The sequence below is a fragment of the Aquarana catesbeiana genome, linkage group LG12 (assembly GCF_042186555.1).
Source record: "Aquarana catesbeiana isolate 2022-GZ linkage group LG12, ASM4218655v1, whole genome shotgun sequence".
Taxonomy (NCBI): domain Eukaryota; kingdom Metazoa; phylum Chordata; class Amphibia; order Anura; family Ranidae; genus Aquarana; species Aquarana catesbeiana.
In genome coordinates this window covers 208811631-208833691 of record NC_133335.1, presented here as the reverse complement: position 1 = coordinate 208833691, position 22061 = coordinate 208811631, and the positions used below count along the sequence as shown (strand labels likewise).

The 22061-nt window shown below is 45.2% G+C and overlaps 1 protein-coding gene across 1 annotated transcript; it reads right to left on the bottom strand.

The window, feature by feature from the left end:
- Window positions 1-431: 431 nt before the first annotated feature.
- Window positions 432-17879, bottom strand: EDEM2 (ER degradation enhancing alpha-mannosidase like protein 2). Its single transcript, XM_073606589.1, has 11 exons — window positions 17686-17879; window positions 15118-15228; window positions 12283-12322; window positions 10297-10402; window positions 8302-8427; window positions 6639-6850; window positions 6381-6522; window positions 4256-4380; window positions 3041-3185; window positions 2840-2961; window positions 432-1036 (listed from the first exon to the last, which is right to left on the bottom strand). Exons 1-11 carry the CDS (start codon window positions 17790-17792, stop codon window positions 575-577), a joined length of 1698 nt encoding a protein of 565 aa, XP_073462690.1. The 5' UTR covers window positions 17793-17879; the 3' UTR covers window positions 432-574.
- Window positions 17880-22061: the final 4182 nt, after the last annotated feature.

Sequence of the window (22061 nt, the reverse complement as noted above, 5' to 3'; positions counted from 1 at the left end):
GGATGTTGGCTCAAACTTGTCTTGCATACACACGATCACACAAATCTTGTCGAAAATACCGAACGTCAAGAACGCGGTGACGTACAACACGTACGACGAGCCGAGAAAAAGGAAGTACAATAGCCAGTGCGGCTCTTCTGCTTGATTCCGAGCATGCGTAGAACTTTGTTCGTCTGAACTGTGTACACACGATCGGAATTTACGACAACGGATTTTGTTGTCGGAAAATTTGAGATCCAGATCTCAGATTTTGTGTGACAGAAATTCTGATGGTAAAATGTTCTTTGGAGCTTACACACAGTCGGAAATTCCGACAACAAGCTCACATAGAACATTTTCTACTGGAAAATCCGACCGAGTGTACGGGGCATTAGAGTCGGCGGGGCTGCATCCATTTAGGCAAGTATAATTTTGAAATAAAAACTCTGAACTTCTCTTTTAAGATTTTATCGTAAAAAAATAAATCCCAACCGAGGTAAAAAAAAAAAATTAATAATAATCATCTTTTATGTACACAGGGAAGATGGCAAGAGTAGTAAAACTATTAACACTTTTTTTGTTTATCTATCCAGAATTAGTCTAGAAACACTTGTCCTAGGACTGAGAGTTTAGAGGTGAACGGTTGGCTGGGGCAGCGGAGGAGCGATCTGCGTCTGGTTTTTGTGCGGTTTTGTGAGCTGGTAGAATAGAAGTTTGGATAATTCTGATCCTTAGGGGCTTCCTTTCTGATCTTTTCTGTCCTTTTCTTCCCAGAGAAGAATTCCTTCACCAGGTCTTCCATCTCCCACCTTTCTGCATTGTCCCTCTTACAGCAGTTCAGCGCCGCTGGGTCTATGGGGTGAGCTTCTGTATTAAACACATAGCCTCCGGCCCCCACCACACATTCCCCATAGGGGGTCACCACCAAGTCAAATTCAGAGCCATCGTTGTGAATAAAGTTATCTGGATCAAACAGAAGATAGAGGTATTTTATCGTCTCTGCTAGGAAGAAAGATTCCATGCGGTTGTCCAGCTTGTGATCTCGGACATCTTTAACCTACAAGAAAATTAAATTGCGCTCTTAAAGTGAAACTGTGGGCAAAGTAAATATAAAAAAAAAACAAAAAACAAAAACGTGATGCAATCTATCACTAGCATTAAAAGCTTAGTTTACCTTTATGAAACGCTAAACATAATAATAGGACACAAAAATAGTAATTTGAAATTATACATTTTATTTTTTTTATATTTTTTTTTCATTTTTTATTCATATAATTTTTTTTTTTTTTTTTAATTTATAATTTTTTTTTTTGTTTTTTTTTGGTTTTTTTTTGTATTGTTGGTTTTTTGACACAATAGGGCGCTGTAAAGCCCCCTTCTTAATTATACTTTAAATAATGTTTTGCACAAATTGAGTTTTGGTTATGGGTAGGCAAGGGGTTGGGCTTTTTCCTCTTTTTCTTCTTCTCTCTTTTGGAGGACATGATCAAGGATCCGGTGTGTTTTCTCAGGGTGAGGGGGTTAGTGTGGTGTATGTTAATGAAAAGATAGATATATATATAGTGCAATGTGTTTTTTTATGTTGGAATTTGTCTTAAGAAAAAGTGATTATAAAAAATAAATAAAAAAAAAAAAAAATGAAGCTGGTTGCATTTCCCAACCCCCATTTACCGCAATCGTGGGGTTTTCCCTAGAGGATCCTGTTTTTCTTTTTTTTATAAAAAGGTGTGTGGCTCTGCCTGTCTAAGGGCTCATTCACAAGTCTGTTTGACAGGAGGTGATATGTTGCCTCCTCCCCATCGGATTTAAACCCATGATGGCCATGCAATACATGCGATTGCGACATGGTAGTGCAGCAATTAGGGGTTTAAATCAGGTGTGAGGAGGCGACACTGTGCCCGGTGACCTTTGACTTCTCCCATGTTGTCCAGGTAGATCTCCACCTCTTTAAGGTTGCCTACCCTTGCAGAGCGATATACTTTGTTCATATTTCATGTCTGAGGTTTACAACCACTTAAAAATACTGAACACTATTGCTGCATGTCTTAGCCATGTACAGGTAGTTGTGGGACTTTTGCAAGTTGACTAAGAAAAAACAAAGTGCAGATGCCATAATACTGCTTTAAAGTAGGGATCGACCGATTATAGGTAAGGCCGATTATTGCAGGCCAATATCAGCATTTTCCAAAAAAAAACGCCATCGGTCGCAAACTAGACCGATATTGCTTCAAGGGGTTTTACCATGCATGCAGCTGTAGGCATCACCCCAGTACTGTTCTTTAGAGCAGACGGTCGGATTTATTGTAATAACCAATGTGGCTCAACAGCCACTCGGCTGTTATTACAAGCAGCGGGAGGGGGGGTCCCCCTCCCCCCCTCCCGCCGCTCCTCCGGGCTCTCCTATCCCACCGGGAGGCCCGAGCAACCAGCCGACACGTCCGCCAGCTGGCCGAAGACCCAGACAAAGCCAATGCTTCGTTCCAGTCTCAGATCTAGTAACCAGGAAGCAATGTCATGACATCACTTCCCGGATAAATGGCATCTTAAAGGCGCCAGTTTTAAAAAATAGAAAGTATTCAAAAACGCAGATGTTGAAAGTGTTGAATACTTTCAAGTGCAGAGGAGGGGTTTGGGATCTTATAGATCTCCGATCTTTCCATAAAGAGTACCTGTCACTGCCTATTACTGTCACAAGGGATGTTTACAGGACAGGTAAGTGTCCGATTATTAAAAGCCAGCAGCTGCAGTATGTGTAGCTGCTGGCGTTTAAATTTTTTTTTTTGGGCGGAACACCGATTTAAGTGTTTTTTTCCACACATTTATACAGAGAAGCCATAAGTAGCACCATAGGGAAACTTACAGTAGCATATCCACAGTAAACTTTGCTTATCTTCTCGATGGATTCTATAGCATCTCTGCCTAGCTCTAGCAGCACAGGATCCTTTGTAGCTTTGTACAGATACATTGCACTCTCGATCAGCTCTGCAAGATGCACATAAGTATTATAACTCAGCATCACACCTTTCTGTATGAACAACTTTCTAATAATGCTGAGGAATACCTGGCCGGAGGGGGTAGCCTTCCCTTTTGTCCACAGTAAATCCTTGAGGGATGTTGTAAAATTCAGGTAATCCACCAAACTGTTTCCATACGGTGTAATAGTTGTGGAACGTCTTCATGGCATTTCCAATATCTCCTATCAGACTCTGAAGAGCAAAATGAACAGTTAGTTAAAGAGGAACTGCAGTCTGTTCACATAATTTGTAATGAAAAAACATCTTTGCCATTCTGAAACTTCCCTTTGCATATTAATTTTATATATACTGTGATTCTGTACTTGCCAAATACGCTGCAGAAATCTCCCTTCACGGAGTCTGGCTGCAACCATTTTAACTGTGGGCAGCTGCAGCTGCTGCCTGTTCACTTCCTGGATTTACACAGACAAACAGAGGCACACCTCCAGCTCTGCAGCTCTCATTTGGCCCTCTTAGGACTCATCCCCCCTCCCTTCCTTGCAAACTCTCACGAGAGTGAGAGAGTGCTGTGCATGATGTCATAAGCCTAGGCTTTTTACCAGACAAGAAACAGGAAGTGGGCTGTAAAACTGTTTTACTTTAAAGTAGTTCACCCAAATACTAACTAATGCTAAACCTACTCGCAGCCACATTCTAAAACGAATCCATCAAGCCTGTACTTACATGTTCTGCACCTGCTCCAGTCTGGTCCCAATGCAGAGCTGTCAGCGGCGGCTTCTACGTGTAGGAGAGGCAGCCGACAATGGAAGCCCCATAGTAACTATGGGTGATGTCAATTCCCAGCCCTTGTCGGTTCTCTCCTGCACACAGCTTCCGCTGCTGGAGACCAGACTAGATCGGCTTCAGAAAAGGTATGTATAGCGATTTCTACTTTACAGGGCTAGATAGATTGTTTAGAGTTAGTTAGGTTTTGGGAGAACTTCCACTTGAATGTATATTTCTATAGTACTATTCTCCCTAGGAACTCAAAATGCTTTATCTGCTATTGGGGCAGATGGTGAGGCAGCAATCTTGGGGCACTCAGTAGGATATCATATTAGGGCCAGTTTTAGACAATTGACCTACCAGCATGTCTTGAGGAAACTGTAGTACCTGGAGGAAATCCACACAAGAACTGGAAGAACATGCAAACTCCATGCAGATAGTTTCCTAACCAGGATTCTAACCAAAAACCCCTGTGCCACAAGGCAGAAGTGCCAACCTCTGAACCACTGAGACCTATCATAGGGTAGATGTATTACCTGTAATCCTGGCCAAAACGCCTCCAGGGACTGAAATATTGGCATGGATACTGTGCCCTTGTACATCTGTACCCACACATACCAGTCGTCATACTTGGTGTAGTTCTGTATAGCCTTATTGTATTCTAAAGCAAAAACAAACACATGTTTTCAAATGTATAAAATAGACAACTTCCGACAAATATCTGAGGCACAAGAACTACTCTTAAAAGAGGAGAAATATGGCCAAAGCTCTTTTTACCCTACTACTCTTGTGAGTCACAGGAGTGCATTTATTCTGCACTCCTTTAACTCATACTCAGCTGACAGCGGGCTAATGTCCCCTGTCAGCTGACCTCACTCAACTGCTCCAGACTCTGGAAGGATCCCAACTTAATTGTCTGGATCCACCCAGATGCCTGGGCCGTAGCTGGTTCAGCCCCTCAGCGTGCTGCTGAGAGCCTAAGCCAGGCTCTCCAGTGAGTTCTGGAGGGACAAAGCAGAGAGCTGGTGAGAGCTGGTCAGTCATTGTCTCTCTGCTCACTGAATAGAATTGAGTGATAAGTGGTCTTTGTTTTTGGTTAAAAGCAGAGTTCCGCCCCCCCACAGCAAAAAGATTAAAAAGTCAGCACACATACTGTAGCTGCTGACTTTTAATATTAGGACACTTGCCTGTCCTGGAATCCAGCAATGTTGGCACCCCAGCCGATGGCCGATGGCTCTCAGTGTTGCCATCACCATTTGTGGTAAGGGGAAGCGGCAGTGAAGCCTTCTGGGTGATCTCGTGGCGGCGAGATCCCTTGGAGATGTCAAATACAGGTATCTGCTCCCCCACAAAAGGTGCCAAATGTGGGGGGGCAGATAAGCAGAGCTTCCACTTTTGTGTGGAACTCCGCTTTAAGAGGTGGCAGAGGACAAATGCAGCATTGGACTGTTGCTACATCCACCTAGGTGAGTAAGTATATGTTTATTTTTTTTATTCCATACTTCTCTTCTACAAGTGCTTAAATTTGGCTTCCCAAGATCTTGCCTTTCCAGTGTGGGAAGCTGCAATTAGCCATTCACAACAATGGCCAAATCTAATATATGTGGGAGGCACAGGATGCCAACAAGAGCCCATATAGATTAGGGACAACGCAAACAATCATGCAAGACACTTTCTTAGGCAGGCCATACAGGGTGCAAATTTTCTTTCCTGCAACCACGGGTTGCAGGAGAGAAATTTGCACAATCCCCCCATCAACACAGGCAGTGCTGTTAGGGGAATCCATCCTGCAGAGACATTGTCTGCTCCCGGGGGAGAAGACTGAGATTATCACTAGTGGCTATAGAAGCCACTAGCAATAATCGCAAAAGAATCTGGCAGGCTGGTTGTACCCAAGTTGAAGCAATCAACTTGGTACATTCAGCCTGCCCGTTACTGATTCGAATCTCGGCCAGTTCCTGCTGAACCGGCTGAGATTCGAACTGTGTATGGCTGGCCTTACAGACTGAATATTTTCAGCATGAATGGTCTTGCAGGAAAGATAAGATTGGTGCAGAGGACAAAGAAATTTCAGGTCCCACTCCCATTGGAATCCATGGGCAGCAGAAAAGAGAAGGGACTTTTTTGCATTGCTGCAAGCATCACAAATAGTTTCCCCCTTTACTAATCTGGTCACTTTAAAGTTATAGTAAACCATTGGCATTTAAAAAAAAAATTCCCCGCAAGCCAATGGCATAATGTGCTAGTATGCATCGCATACTAGCACATTATGAAGTACTTACCTTACAACTAAACCCTCCGTGCCGCTGTTAGGGCTTTCACCTTCCCTCCGGTCTTCCTTCCAGGTTCGCAGGCTCTGGCTGTATGAGTGTCTGGCACCGCAATGACGTCATTCCCGCGCATGTGCATGGGAGCCCTCTGCTCCAGGACAGAGCTCTAGAGGACCAGCACAGTATGCCAGACCTTCAGAGCGCATGCAACAGTGGCGTCAGCATCTAGTGTGAATATCTTCCTAACGCCGCAAGTTTAGGAGATATTCGCTGTACCTTCAGGTGAGCCTTATTATAGGCTTACCTCTAGGTACATCTTGTTTTTTGAATTTTACTACCACTTTACACTTATTGGACCTGATCTCCCTGCATGGCCATCATTAGTACTTACCCAGGAACATGGACATCATTTCTTCATCTTGCAGAAGGATGGCTCCTTTAACCAGGTATTCAAAGTATGAATCCACTCCTGCTCCGATCCCGGAATCTTGGGCCACCCATTTTGATGTCATGACGTCTATATGGTTCCCTACCTGGTAAAAGAATAATATAGAACAATGCTGAAAGCATATAGAGTGTGCAGAGTTACGAAAAATAAAAGTTTACATTATAAGAAGGTGAGCGGATCAGCCTGCTAACATTCCCTTACCAGTCCAATCTCAGAGCGACTTTCCCACAATCCTTTTAGAGCTCGCCTGGCCACCCTTTCAAATACTGGATCTCCAGTTAGGCGGCTCAATGTGGCAAACTCAATGATGTAAGTTCCTATACCCGCCGTACAGGTCACAGGAGTCTCTGTGGGGTTCACACCGTTTAGGAGGTTCACCGTGCCATAAGGCATTCCAGTTAGTGTGTCAAAAGCTGGAAAACATCAATAAACAGTCATATTTTATTTTTGATGTACACAAAACGGGTAATGGATAAAATGCAAACCTTCAACTTAATTCAGCTTGAATGACCTCCTTATCCACATGGACTGTTATTTTCAATGAGACCTGAAAATAACAGTCGCATGGCTTAAAGTGATGACTGTTATAGAAAATAAAACTTAATTTATAGCATAAGGATATATATATATATATAGATATAGATATATAGAGATATAGAGATATATATATATTTTTTTTTTTTTGCCCCAACATGACTGGAGCACAGTCATGTTGAAAAAAGTAGTAATTTAAAAAAAAAGACTATTACGTTATCCTCACTGGGCATCATATGACGTCCAGCAGGATAACAGCTGCCACGTGCCCGTGGGGGCGCGCATCGCAGCGATCGGCGGTGCGGTGCGTCAGTCTGACACACCGCTACACCGATCTCGGTAAAGAGCCTCCAACGGAGGCTCTTTACCACGTGATCAGCTGTGTCCAATCACGATGTAATCAGGAAGAGCCGTTGATCGGCTTTTCCTCACTCGTGTCCGACAGACGCGAGTACAGAAGAGCCGATCGGCTGCTCTCCTGAAGGGGGGGGGGGGTATGTGCTGATTGTTTATCAGCGCAGCCCCACCTTGGATCCCGACCAGGACCACCATCATGCCGCCCAGGACCACCAGGATGGCTATCCACACTGGACCACCAGGTATGCCCCCCTAGACCACCAGGTAAATGCAAATCTGTGCCAGGGCAGCTGCCAATCAATGCCCAGGTAGCTGCCTTTCAGTGGCCACTCACAATGCTTACCACTGCCAGTAGGGATGCCCATCAGTGCCGTGTATCAATGCCCAGCAATGCCGCCTATCAGGGCCACCCATAAGTACCCATCTTTGCAGCCTTTCAGTGCCCAGTGTTGCATATCAGTGCCCACCAGTGCCACCCATCAGTGCCGCCTATCAATGCCGCATATCAGTGCCGCCTACCAGTGCCCAGAAGTGCCGCCTATCAATGCCCATCAGTGCCACCACAGCGGTGCCGGCTTATCAGTGCCCATCAGTGAAGGAGAAAACTTATTTACAAAATTTTATAACAGAAACAAAAGCAAAACTTATTTTTTTCAAAATTTTAGTTTTTTTTTTATTCGCTTAGCAAAAAATAAAAACCGCAGAGGTGAGCAAATACCACCAAAAGAAAGCTCTATTTGTGGGAACAAAATGATAAAAATTCTGTTTGGGTACAATGTAGCATGACCGCGCAATTATCATTTAAACAGCGACAGCGCAGAAAGCTGAAAATTGTCCTGGGCAGGGGGGGGGGGGGGGCGTAAGTGCCCGGTATTGAAGTGGTTATTACATAGTGTACAGAGCAAATTCAATGTCATTTAGTTGGGGTTTACAAGTACTCTAACCAAAACGGTAAACCCGAAATTCTGCTGACCTGGCAAAAGTTTCCGTGCTGCATCTTCTGCCATGCGTAACAAAGGACCGGAACAGGGCCAGCCAGGCTCCAGCTCGAGACCGGCTCTCTTGGAGAAAAGATGAGCTGACAGAAGACCCCCCACCACTGAAAGTAAACAAAATTACAGTTTAGATTATACAACAACTGATATAATAAATTGTATGCAACCATGTTTTTCCTTTGCGCTTAAAGCCATCCATAGACTGATTCGAACCATGCATGAGCAGGCTGAGTGGACCTAAGTTGATCAAATCGATCAACCTGGGTACAACCAGGCTGTCAGGTTTTACATGCAATTACTGTGTGCTCCCCCCATGGCTTCACGGAAGGGATTCCCCCCCCCCCCCCCCCCCCCAACAACACGGACTGTGTTTATGGGGGAATCAAGTGATTTTTCTTTCCAGCGACCCATGGTTGCAGGAAAAAAAAAAAATCACTCCGGCTATGGTCGGCTTAACCCACTCCCACCCAGCATCCCTTTAACTGGGTCTTTGGGCCGGTTCACACTGCTGCGATGCGAGAACACGTGCGAGTTCCTGCATCGCATGTCAAACGCCGGCGGTTCACACTGCCCTATGCGAGCCGATGTGGTGTCAATAGAAGAGGAACTGCAGTCTGCTCACATCTTTGTAATAAAACATCTTTGCCATTTCCTCCAACCACTTTCCATATTATTTTATTTATACTGCGATTCTGTACTTGCCAAAAATGCTGCAGAAATCTCCCTCCACTGAGTCTGGCTGCAACCATTTTAACTGTGGGCAGCTGAAGCTGCTGCCTGTTCACTTCCTGGATTTACACACACACCTCCAGCTCTCATTGGCCCTCTTATGACTCATTCCCCCTCCCTTCCTGGTGAACTCTCACAAAAGAGAGAATGAGAGAGAGCTGTGCCATAAGCCTAGGCTTTTTACCAAACAAGAAACGGGCTGTATAAGGTATTAACTGGGAGAAAAAAAAAAATCCAGAGTTAAAACAACAAGGGCATAAGACTTAATAGATGGGAAAATGACTGAAGTTCTGTTTTAATGACATTCCCAGATTGGTTCGCATATCGTAGTGCGAACTGTCAATTCGGATCGGAATCGGATCGCATGGGCGTGAACACCCATGCGATCCGATTCTGGTGTGGACCAAAAAAAGGGCCCTGCACAATTTTGGTCCCAATGCGATGCAAATTCAGCTATACAATCTGTATAGCTGAATTCGCATCGTACAGACATCGCATGTGATTTGCACAGCAGTGTGAACCGGCCCTTTATGCCCGGGAATGGGGGGGGCAGAAGCACTGCCTGACCACATGACCACCGTAATTGGCTGTCGATCCACTGGCTCTCAATCATTCCTAGAGACTAGGAGCAGTCTTTGACGGCTCGGTCACTTTGCTCACAGTGCGCTTTAAGCACAAAAAACCATGACCGTCCATGGATGTGTATGTGCAGCATGGGAGATGTTGAAACATTTTCCATCTATTAATGGATACAGCTTAGTGTGCCACAGAGGCTTCTGACTTGTGCCGTGGAGGTCGGAGTGGAGGATGGTGGGGCATCTATTGATTTTTCAGATTAAAGGGTCAGTTCATTCCAGGTTTGGTAGAGGTAAACCACTGTGCATTAACTTCTATCTCTCAGGAATTCCGAGATCCTTGTGTTTGCAAGCCTGCTATGCTCATTATAAGGTACTCCCACCATCCCTGCTGGATTTTTTATTATTGATATATTATGAGGAATGCTGGAACATACAAAGGTTGGGGAGGAACACACAAAATTCCCAGCTAGACAGGAACAGAGACCGGAATTATGGCAGAGAGATCTCATTGTTGGAGCACCCAAGACGTGTAAGAAGCCAGGGGCCAACTCATCTTCATCTTACCAGGTTCCACCTTATTCTACAATGTCTCATTTGGTTGGGCTGACCCTTTAAGTACACTTATATGTTAAAATGAAGGACAAACGATCACATTCCAAAGAGAACCTCGGATGTTGGTCTCAAACACAGAAGCATTGACATCAATGTCGAAATCCACGGTGTCCTGGAGAACATTCACCACTCGCTGGAATTCTGAGACATTGCCGATAATCTGCCAATTCCAAAGTAAATGATTGATTATAATGGAGCACTACACTTCTATTAAAAGAGGCTACATAGGCAGGTGAAACAACACTGATCGTTGTATTATTTTTTAAGTTGTTGTCTAATCAGATTGAACTGCTATTCAAAGAAGACTAAAAAAAACAAAAAACAAAAAAACACCCAATACAATAAACCTCACTATGCGGTATATTTAAAGTGTGTTTTCACTTTTACAGCAAAATTGGGAGAACATCTACTTTATATATTTGTTACATGTTCCCATTTACATACCATAGCTTAAAGGAGAAGTTTGGGGTTAACAAAAAAGCAAACATTTAGGGCTAGTTTACACTTGCTTCAATAGAAGGCTTCAGACACGCTTTGTTAAAGCTCTCTGAATGTCAGTCAAAGCTCCTGTCACTAAATAAAATGGTTAGCTTATAGTCCTGTTTACACCTTGGCTTTTGCTTGGGGCTTCCGTGAGCCTTTGGTGGGGCTTCCGTGAGCCTTTGGTGGGGCTTCCGTGAGCCTTTGGTGGGGCTTCCGTGAGCCTATGGTGGGGCTTCCGTGAGCCTATGGTGGGGCTTCCGTGAGCCTATGGTGGGGCTTCCGTGAGCCTATGGTGGGGCTTCCGTGAGCCTATGGTGGGGCTTCCGTGAGCCTATGGTGGGGCTTCCGTGAGCCTATGGTGGGGCTTCCGTGAGCCTATGGTGGGGCTTCCGTGAGCCTATGGTGGGGCTTCCGTGAGCCTATGGTGGGGCTTCCGTGAGCCTATGGTGGGGCTTCCGTGAGCCTATGGTGGGGCTTCCGTGAGCCTATGGTGGGGCTTCCGTGAGCCTTTGGTGGGGCTTCCGTGAGCCTTTGGTGGGGCTTCCGTGAGCCTTTGGTGGGGCTTCCGTGAGCCTTTGGTGGGGCTTCCGTGAGCCTTTGGTGGGGCTTTCAGCGAGCTTTGCCATAGACTTCTATAGAGGCTTTGAAGACCCTTGAAGCAACATGGGGTATCATTTTTGGAGCAAAGCAAAAGCATTTTATTTAGTGACAGGAGCTTTGAATAGCATTCAGAGAGAGCTTTAACAAAGCGTGTTCGAAGCCATGTTTTGAAGCAAGTGTAAATTAGCCCTTAATGTGTGTTGAAGCTGAAGCTTGTGTAAATGAGCCTTTATAGTCACCTCTATGCTGCAGCTTTCCCACACCAACATGAAGAATGAGAACTGAGCAATCACATGACCGCTGATTGCTTAGTTTTCAGTCTGCTCCAAGCAAAGAGCGTCGACTGTCAGTCAATGCTCTCCGCTTTGACCCTCACTGGAGCGCTCGGGATGTAGAGAGGCGGGTATAGCTGGCTTCAGCTCTCAGCAGAGCACTGGGAGCTACAATTCATACAGAATAGAGTGAATCAGGAAAATACCACATTATGGCCACTAGATGGGGCCGATGGTCATAAGAAATAAGCATTTCCTTCCTACATGCAGTTTCACAGAATGAATACATCTGAAAATATTTTATTCATAAATACACCAGTATGACCTACTAGAATCTACTACCACCATACATTTCTGCCTTCTATCCAGGGAAATGCAGGGGGTTTCCTAATCCTTCTTGTAATGTAAAAACTATTCATCATTCAGGAGATGTCAGAACTGGTATTTAAGGTAGACCTATACTATGGGGTGGTTAGATAAAGAGTAGCAGCAGGAGTGAAATACTTTTCCTGGAGAAAATGCTGCTGCAGGCCTCGCTCCAGTGCTAATCACATATAAATAACCGCCAAGGTCTTTGTCTCTGCCTTTAGCAGGATCTCAGACCTAGCTTTAACTTTTTGATAGTGCGTGGCCAACAATATAATTAGGGTCTATGACGGGGCCTCTGCTCCTATAAAATACCCACCAGCAGCGTGTCCAGTGCATCAATTAAAGTCAAAGAAAAGCTGCAATAAAAAGAGATTACAATGAATATTTGACCAAAAACGTACAGATACCTGTCTCTTTACAAGCACATGGGCAAGTTCACACCACATGCAGTCCAGTGCGTTTTTTTCTGCATCTAAAAACGCATGGATAGTAGGGCTGGGGAAAAAAATCGATTTAAATCTTTGAATCGAGTTGAGAGGTCAAATCGATTCAAAATTTAAGCAAATCGATTTTTTTAGATTTTGTTTTTTTTTTCACCGCACTGGTCCTGAGGAGCTGCGGGCAGGAGTTTAGGCGAGGCCGCGGCTTCGGCCTAGTCCGCGAGGCCGGACGCCGCGGACTAGGCCGAAGCCGCGGCCTCGCCTAAAAACTCCTGCCTGCAGCGCCTCAGGACCGGCGCGGTGTCCAAAAAAAAAAAAAAAACTCGATTCGAATCGTGAATCGAGTTCATTTTAAGAAAATCGCAGATTTTTTTTTATAGAAAATCTCCCAGCCCTAATGGATAGTAGGTTATATGGTTTTCAGTGGCAAAGTTCACACCAGTGTGGTCAGTTCCAGTGCAATAAAAAAAAAAAAAAAAAAAAAAAAAAGAAGAACATGCTGCATTTTTTCTGCACTAAACTGTACTGGAACGCAGTAAAACGCATGAGAAAAAACAAAACGCACTGGAATGCACTGAAACACACATGTCCTTATTTAAAAGTGAAAAAAAAAAAAAAGGGAGGGGGGAAATGCACTGGAACGCATCGAAAACACATAAAAAACGCACATGCAGAAAAGCATCCGGATTACGTTTCTATGGTGTGAACTGGCCCTGAGTAATATCTGATGATCAAATAGACACATTTTAACCCTTTTGTTGCCAGGGCTGTTTTTGCATTTTTATTTTTGCATGTTTAATAAAAATATTAGATTACTTAAAATCCCCAGTACAGGAATATACTTTACTATACAGTCTATATTTTCTGAAAGCAGACATTCTGGGGAATAAAATGGCAGTTCTTCCAAATCTTTATGTTACATAATATTAATGCAATGGTTGATCGAGCGCAAATTTTCAGTAAAGAAAAAAAATATTAAAGTGGAGGGCCACCCTAAAAAAAAAAAAAAAATTACAATTACAATCACAAAGCGCCGCGCGGCTCGTGCATGCGCAGTAGGAAACGGGCAGTGAAGCCGCAAGGCTCCACTGCCTGTTTCCCTTAGTTAGGATGGAGGCGCCGGCAGCTGATCCGATGGACGGATCGACCTCGGGGGGGGGGGGGCGACATCCCGGGCTCGCTGACCAGGTGAGTGTCCTTAGTAAAAGTCAGCAGCTACAGTGACTTTAAAAAATGCACATGTCTGGTTGTCGTTGATTTAACATCGACACCCGCGGCAGATCACATGGACGCCGTGCGATTTCAATGCGGTGCAGGAAACGCACCGGAATCACTGCGTTTCCCGCATCATATCAGTGTGAACCAAGGCTTAAAGTGAACTGTGACTATTGAGCCAAGAATTACTGCTCTCGTTTTGTTGTTTCATACATAGGCGCCCCTGATGTGTGTGCTTACGCATTTGGGGGTGGGACAGGATCATCATTTTTTTGGGGAGAGGTTTGTAAAGGTGTTGGGTGCAAATTATTTATTTTTTTACCTAATTTCAATTTCCTCAAAGAGTCCCCTATGTGATAGCGTGTTTAGACAAGTTCTCTTTAACCACTTGCCTACCGGACACTTTCACCCCCTTCCTGCCCAAGCCAATTTTCAGCCATCAGCGCTGTCACACTTTGAATGACAATTGTGCGGTCATGCCACGCTGTACCCAAACTACATTTTTATATTTTTTTTCACACAGAGATTTCTTTTGGTGATACTTAATCACCACTGGGTTTATTTATTTATGTTTTGCTAAACAAAGGAAAAAAAGAAAAACATTTTGGAAAAAGAAAAGTCTTTCTTAAAAAAAAAAAAAAAAATAGCAAACAGGTAATTTTCTTTCTTCACTGATGGGCACCAATAGGCTGCACAGATGGGATGCACGGATAGGTGGCACTAATTGGCAGCACCGATGGGCACTGACAGCAGCACCGATGAGGAGGCACCGATGGGCACCCAATGGCAGCACTGATGGGAAGGCACTGATTGGCAGCACTGCTAATCGGGACACTGATGATTAGTGCCCCGATTATCAATGTAGATGTCCCCTCTCACACTAGCTGGTTACCGGTTCTCTCCTCAATTCATGCTGTGACAGCATGAGGAAAGGAATGCAGATATCCGGCAAGTGTGTTTACATCGTGATCAACTGTGATTGGACACAGCTAATTATGTGGTAAAGAGCCACTGTGATTGGCTCTTTACCCCGATCTGTGATCAGCTGTGTCTCATAATGATGCCTTTCCAGAACTGGCCAACCACAAAGGTTGAGGGTCCAGTCACATATGTGCATTGTAGCGATGTGTGATAAAATGCAAATTACCACGATGCATGTCAATGCACCTGCTCTATGTGCACTGCGGTGCCATTCATTGCCAATGTACAGGAGAGTGCAACCCATGACACACCACAACATGCGTACTGTGCGTTGTGGTGCACTGCATTGCTCAAAATGGGTCAGGTGTGTTTTTTCATCTGTTGCGATATGTTGGCTGCACATTCATAATTTGCCGTAACGCAACGCACAGTCTTTTTTTTTTTAATTTATTTTATTTAATGCCCCGGCAATTGTTTTTCATACACGGTACTGTAGCCGGTTACATTTCATTTGAAAGCAGAAAATAAAACGGCAATAAAGTGCGTCACTCGGTGAACCCCAGCAGAGCGCTCACCTGCCCCATGTGTCCTGGCCATCGCATGTTAGCGGCCTCAGCTCGTCATACGGAAACGCGTTGTCCAGGTAATTGTTGTAAGCGTGATAAAACATGGACTTCACCCGATCCCTGGAAACAAACGTTCAGAATATTATCGGCCCCTATTTACATCATCCCCCAACTTTAATGTCATCATCCCCCCACATTACAGTCCTCAGCTCCTAGACTTTAATGCCATCACCCCCCCCCCCCCCACATTACAGTCCTCAGCTCCCCAACTTTAATGTCATCACCCCCCCCCCCCCCACATTACAGTCCTCAGCTCCCCAACTTTAATGTCATCACCCCCCCCACATTACAGTCCTCAGCTCCCCAACTTTAATGTCATCACCCCCCCCCCACATTACAGTCCTCAGCCCCCCACATTACAGTCCTCAGCTCCCCAACTTTAATGTCATCAGCCCCCCACATTATAGTCCTCAGCTCCTCAACTTTAATGCCATCAGCCCCCCCACATTACAGTCCTCAGCTCCCCAACTTTAATGTCATCACCCCCCCCCCCACATTACAGTCCTCAGCTCCCCAACTTTAATGCCATCAGCCCCCCATATTACAGTCCTCATGCTCCTCCTCCAACTTTAAATAGCCTCAGCCCCCCCCCCCTTTAATAACCCTAGACTCCCCATATTACAATCCTCAGGTCCCCCCACTTTAATGTCCTCAGCCCCTAGCTCTCCCCACTTTAATATCCTCAGCGCTCCCCCCCCCTCACATTCCAGTCCTCATCTCCCCCCCCCCCCTTTGATGTCCTCAGCATCCCCAAACACTTTGCTGCTTTAATATCCACAGGCCCCCCCCAGTCCCCAGCTCCTTTTTAGCCACCTTTAACACTAGGCGAAGTTAAAGCCCCCTATATCTTCGCCCCCCACCCCACTGTCCTACCTTACATAGACAGATAGGAGTGAGGCACAGCATGTTTGGATAGAGGGTGGAGGGACCGCCCTTCATCCTAGTAGCCAATCACCCCGCGCGTTAACCTCAGGCAGCTCCCGCCCTCTATCCAGAACTGTCCTGCCTCCCACTGTCGGCTCTGTGAGGATTACAGAGCGGTGGCTGGAGGAAGAAAAGGCTCCTAAATAGCAGGACTGCGGCGGTCCCAATGGGACAATGACGGTCCCAATGGACAATGACATGGTGCGTATTTGGACCACGGTCCTCAATTTTAGCAATGCCTGCTCTATAGTGTGTACATGTCTCAGTTAAGAGCATTAAGTGTAAATTCTGTCTGCTGCCGCTTCCTTCCTCTGCTATCAGCATGAATCCCCTTCTGACAAGTTTTCCTGACACCAAAAGAAAAATGGTGACAGGGGAGGGGATCTCCAGCTGATCGACAGCCTCAGCTCTGTTCCTGTGTGAAAAGGGGGCGGGAGCTGCTCTCCCTTCCCTCCAATCAGCGGAGTTCTCCTCACTGAGCTTTGCAAAGCAAAGACATAGATCCATCTCTTCCCCTAGTAAAAGCTCCTAACACAATAGAGTAAAACACTGGCTAGGCACACATTTAACTGTTTGATCGCCCCTGATGTTAACCCCTTCCCTGCCAGTGTCATTACTACAGTGCATATTTTTAGCACTGATCACGGTTATGAGACCCCTCTTTCACACTGTGGCATTTTTCAGGCGCTTTAGCGTTTAAAAGAAAGTGCCCGAAAGAAGGCCTCATCTGCAATCCCAATGTGAAAGCCCGTGCTTTCAGACTGAGGTGCTGCGCTGGCAGGGCGTCAAAAAAAGTCCTGCAAGCAGCTTCTTTGCAGCGCTTAACGCTTAAGCAGTGAAAAAAATTTAAAAATAAAATAAAAATAAAAAGGGGGCTTTAATTTTGGGTTGTCCCCAGAACAGAAATAGAGGGAAAATCATCCAATGGGGACACTATTTTTTTTTTTACATTTATTTCAGGTACTTATATAGCGCCATCAATTTACGCAGCACTTTACATATACATTGTACATTCACATCAGTCCCTGCCCTCAAGGAGCTTACAATCTAAGGTCCCTAACTCACATTCATACATATACTGAGGCCAATTTAGACAGGATCCGATTAACCTACCAGCATGTCTTCAGGGTGTGGGAGGAGACCGGAGTACCCGGAGGAAACCCACACAGGGAAAACATGCAAACTCCAGGCAGATCTGGTGACAACCAAGGGTTTCCTCACTCTTCAGGGATTTCCTCTCACTTCCTGTTTTGGCTATGGGACAGGAAGTGAAGGCAAATCTCCCTAACAGAACATACATATATATATATATATATATATATATATATATATATATATATATATATATATATACAGATCTATATATACTGCTGTGTCCCCATTATGAAGATTTCCTTCAATTTCCTGTGTCTGAGGACTGGAATTTGGGGATGCTGAGACCAGGAAATGTGCAGAAATCTCTCCAACACACAAAATAAAAAATGATTAGAGGATCTCCCCATGTCTATAACAATGAGTGTCTCTTCCCTGCACCCAGAGGAAGTCCCTTTCTAGGAATGCAATGTGTCCTGGCACAGTGGAGGGGTGACATACCTGTAGTGAGCCATGTCCTGCTCTGTGATCTGGCTGTGCCTGGCATTGTAAGCCGGGAGGACGGCGCTGAGCAGCCCCAGGCACACTATACAGCCCCCAATCACCATCACACTCCACTCTCAGCTCCTGCACCTCCACATCCCCGCTGCTGACAGCCGCGACACGCCCACTTCCTACTCTGAGGACGGCAGCCGCTCCATGATTGGCTGCTGCGGCAGGTTACGTGCTTGCCGCTCCAGGATTGGATAGAAGTGATGACACCTCTCTCAGGCAACGGCAAGGGAAGTCTCCATCTTTGTTTCTGGCAAAGTTTTTATAATGAACAGCTGCAAAACGTGGAAGACAGATTTAAAAAAAATAAAAAACACAGAAAGTAATGCTGGTTGTTTACCATTGTATTTTGTTTTTACAAAAAAATGCAGCATTTTCTTTTATAAACTTTTTATTTACATAATTACATATCTGCTTCATAGATTAGACAGGCCTTACAATCTTCTCTGAATAAGTATAACTAAAGGCCCATTCACCCCAGACACTGCCCATAACTGCGCGTTTTTGACTGCATGTTTACATGCATTTGAAGCACGTTTGAAATGCGCTTGAATGCATTTTGCATGCGTTTTGTGCTGTATTTCTGGGTTTGCTTTCTTAGCTTAAAGGAGCGATGTGTGTTGTGTCTGAAGCGCCTTTTTAGCACGTCTATCTTGTCCCTGCATTTGCCTGGGCTCCACTCCAGGACTCAGTCTTGATTCCTAGAACTATGGACAAAGCATTTTTTTTTCATTTTGGATAGCATAAGAGAGGGTTATAACCCCTGTTAGTTTTTTTTTTTCACCATCTGTGTCCCTTTGCTAGATTTTTCTTCACTTCCTGTCCAATAGCCAAACAGGAAGTGAGATGAAATCCCTGCAAATTAACCACTTGCCGACCAGCCGCTGCAGTTTTACTGCGGCAGGTTGGCTCGGCTGGGAAAATCGACGTTACCTTACGACGCTTCCCATTGTGGCCACTAGGCGCGCGCTCGAGCGTGCCCATGGTTCGCCGCCGGAGTTGATGCGAGTGCCCGGCGGGCACGATGACCGCCGGGCACCCGCGATCGCTCGTGACAGAGCGAGAACCATGATCTGTGTGTGTAAACACACAAATCCCGGTTCTTTCAGGGGAGAAGAGACAGATCGTGTGTTCATACAAATATAAGCAGCGATCTGTCATCTCCCCTAGTAAGTCCCATCCCCCCTTCAGTTAGAACACAGTGAGGGAACACAGTTTTGTGGTGTCGTTAGTCAGGAAGGCGAATTCTGGAAATGTTGCGGGGGTTAAGGCAGCAAGATTTAGCCAGTGATTGAATGTGGGGCCTAAAGGAGAGGTTAAAGTCTAGGACTACACCCAGCACCCTGGTATGAGCGGAGGGATCAATGGTTGTGCCGTTGATCTCAATGGTAGTCATGAAGGGTGGGGGGGGGGGGGGGTCAGGAAGGAGAAAATCTTACAAGCTCAGTTTAAAAAAATTGAGTTTAAGAAATTGGTTTGACATCATACATACTGATATGTCACTCAGTAAATTTGTGATACTTGAGGAGGTCGAGGGGGATATCTGGGGAGTAGAGAGATTGATCTGGGTGTCCTCGGTGTAGAGGTGGTATTGGAAGCCATGGGAGGTTATCAACTGGCCCAGGGAAGAGGTAAAGAGAGGGAATAGGAGGGGCTCAAGGATGGAGTGGAGCAGTTGGTGTTGTATGTGATGCTGAAGGTGAGCTGAGATAGGTAGGAAGAGAACCAGGAAAGAGCAGAGTTGCGGAGGCAAAGGGAGTGGCGTTTATTGAGGAGGAGTGGCTGGTCAACTGTGTCAAAGGCAACTGAAAGGTCTAAGAGTATGAGTATGGAGAAATGCCTATTGGTTTTAGCAGTAAGTAGGTAGTTTATTAGGGCAGTTTCAGTGGAATGTTGTGGGCGGGAGCCAGACTGAAGGGAATCGAGAAGGTTGTTCTCAGTGAGGTAGCAACTCATTAGATTGTGGACAAGGCATTTAAAAGCTTGGAGGCAAACAGGAACAGGGAGATGGGTCTTAAGTTAATCAAACAAGGAGGGTCCAGTGAGGGTTCCAGTATGGGGGTAACCATTGCCTGTTTGAGCGAGCAGGGAAAGGTGCCAGAGGAGAGGGGAAGGATGAAGATGTGGGTTAGAGAGTTTAGGATAGAGCAGGAAGGTAGTCGCCGTAATTGTGAGGGAACGGGTGGTGAGGTGGGCTGTGGAAAGGAATCTGGCAACTCCATCAGTGGTAACAGGGTAGAAGGAGGAACATATTGAGTGTGGTGTTGGACCCAATTTGTTGGTTGGAGGAGAAAACTGGACACTGGATATCTCATCACGAATTGTGTTGATCCTGTTTTTGAAATCATTGGCAATCTCCTGGACAGTAAGCAAGTTGGTGGGTGGAGGCAGTGGGGAGATGAAGTAAAGAAATAATGGTAGAAAACAGTTGAGGATTGGATGAGAGTAGTGTAGTAGGTTTGTTTAGCAGCATGGAGGCAGTTGTATATGAGAAGAGCCAATTCGTAGATGGTGAAGATTTACGATACACTCGCTTACAAGCAGGGATCCATTTTTTGAGACTTCTGGTGTTGTTTGTTTGCCAAGGTTGTAACAGGTAAAGCCTGGTTCTGCGTGTAGAAAGAGGAGCGAGTGTGTCCAGGGAGGATAACAGTATGTTGTAGACAGAAGTGGCCAGGTCTGTGCAATTTTGATAAAGGGGAATGGCATCGCGCCCTTGTGACAACAAAGATTTAGCTCATGCTGTGTCAGTGATGTCACAAGTGGGAGGTGCCAACCAGTTATGTAACTAGATGGCCCCACCCCTTAGTTATTTAAGAGCTGCCAAACGGTGGGAGCCTTCGTCGGGACTGAAGGTTTTTTAATTTATTTTTTCGGATCAGCAGGTGTCCTGGGGGACATTTTTTTTCTATTTCTTAATAAAGGACTTGTCAGAAATTTGTGTTGTGTCTTTATTTACTTTTTAGGTGTATTTCTTCTGAGGTTACCTGTGGGATTTTCTTTGTATGCTGAACAAATCATCTCGCAGTTGTGGCTGCAATTTTTCTTCTTGGTCTACCTGACCTTGGCTTGGTATCAAGGGATCCCCGAATTTTCCACTTCTTAATAGGTGATTAAACAGTACTCACTGGTATATTCAAGGCTTTGGATATCTTTTACTTTCAATTATTTTTCTTTCAATTTTTTTGACAGTACAGATTAATGCCCCGTACACAGTCGGACATTGATCAGACATTCCGAAAACAAAATCCTAGGATTTTTTCCGACGGATGTTGGCTCAAACTTGTCTTGCATACACACAGTCACACACAAAAATCTGATCATTCTGAACGCGGTGACGTAAAACATGAACGTCGGGACTATAAACGGGGCAGTGGCCAATAGCTTTCATCTCTTTATTTATTCTGAGCATGCGTGGCACTTTGTGCGTCGGATTTGTGTACACACGATCGGAAATTCCGACAACGGATTTTGTTGTCGGAAAATTTTATAGCCTGCTCTCAAACTTTGTGTGTCGGAAAATCCGATGGAAAATGTGTGATGGAGCCCACACACGGTCGGAATTTCCGACAACAAGGTCCTATCACACATTTTCCGTCGGAAAATCCGACCGTGTGTACGGGGCATAAGACCTTGGCATTATTACAATACAGTGTACAGTTTTTATAGTCCGTCTAACATATAGTATAGGTATGGACAATTAACCTTTTACTATCTTGAGGCCATTTAACAATGGCTCCATTATCAGCGTTGCCTTATCTGGGTTGTCTACGTTGATTTGTCGCAGACTATACGGCGGATCCTCCACCTTGCTCATTAGACCATACTCTGTATCCCTACATCAATTTCTCATGATGGGGCTTAGAGTGCGCCCTCCACTTCAGGAGACACCCGCCTCCCAACTAACTTCGGGGAGGCCGTCCCCCATATCATGGAGAGACGCAACTCGGACCCCTCTATACCAGGGTCTCAGAGAAGAGAGAAAGACAGAGTGAAGAGAGGAAGGGAATCAGAGGGACTAGGCAGCAAGATTGGGGAGGAGGACAGGGGCGCAGGGCTGCGGAGGGGGGGTTTGATAGGACTCCACGCTCCTAATTATGGCATTCGGGAATGGTCTTGGTTAGTGATTGTTCTGGGATCATTTGTTAAGTATCTGATCCAGGGATCCCACACTTTATTAAACAACTTCATTTTATCTTGCACAATTGCTGTTAATCTTTCGTTTAGCATAAGCCAAGACAGTTTGTGTTTAAGTTGGTCGAATGGTAGGGCTGCTGACTTCCAGTTCCTGGATATCAAAATTTTGGCTGCTGTGAATATAAACG

What these genes read in the sequence shown, in the direction of transcription:
- EDEM2 (XM_073606589.1), bottom strand. Translation starts at nt 17,792, where the DNA reads ATGGTGATTGGGGGCTGTATAGTGTGCCTGGGGCTGCTCAGCGCCGTC. An exon ending in GGCCAGGACACATGGGGCAG is followed by an intron (nt 12,323 to 15,117) that starts GTGAGCGCTCTG and finishes TTTTTATTGCAG; the next exon opens with CTTTTCTTTGACTTTAATTG. An exon ending in GTCGCTCTGAGATTGGACTG is followed by an intron (nt 6,523 to 6,638) that starts GTAAGGGAATGT and finishes TTCTTTTACCAG; the next exon opens with GTAGGGAACCATATAGACGT.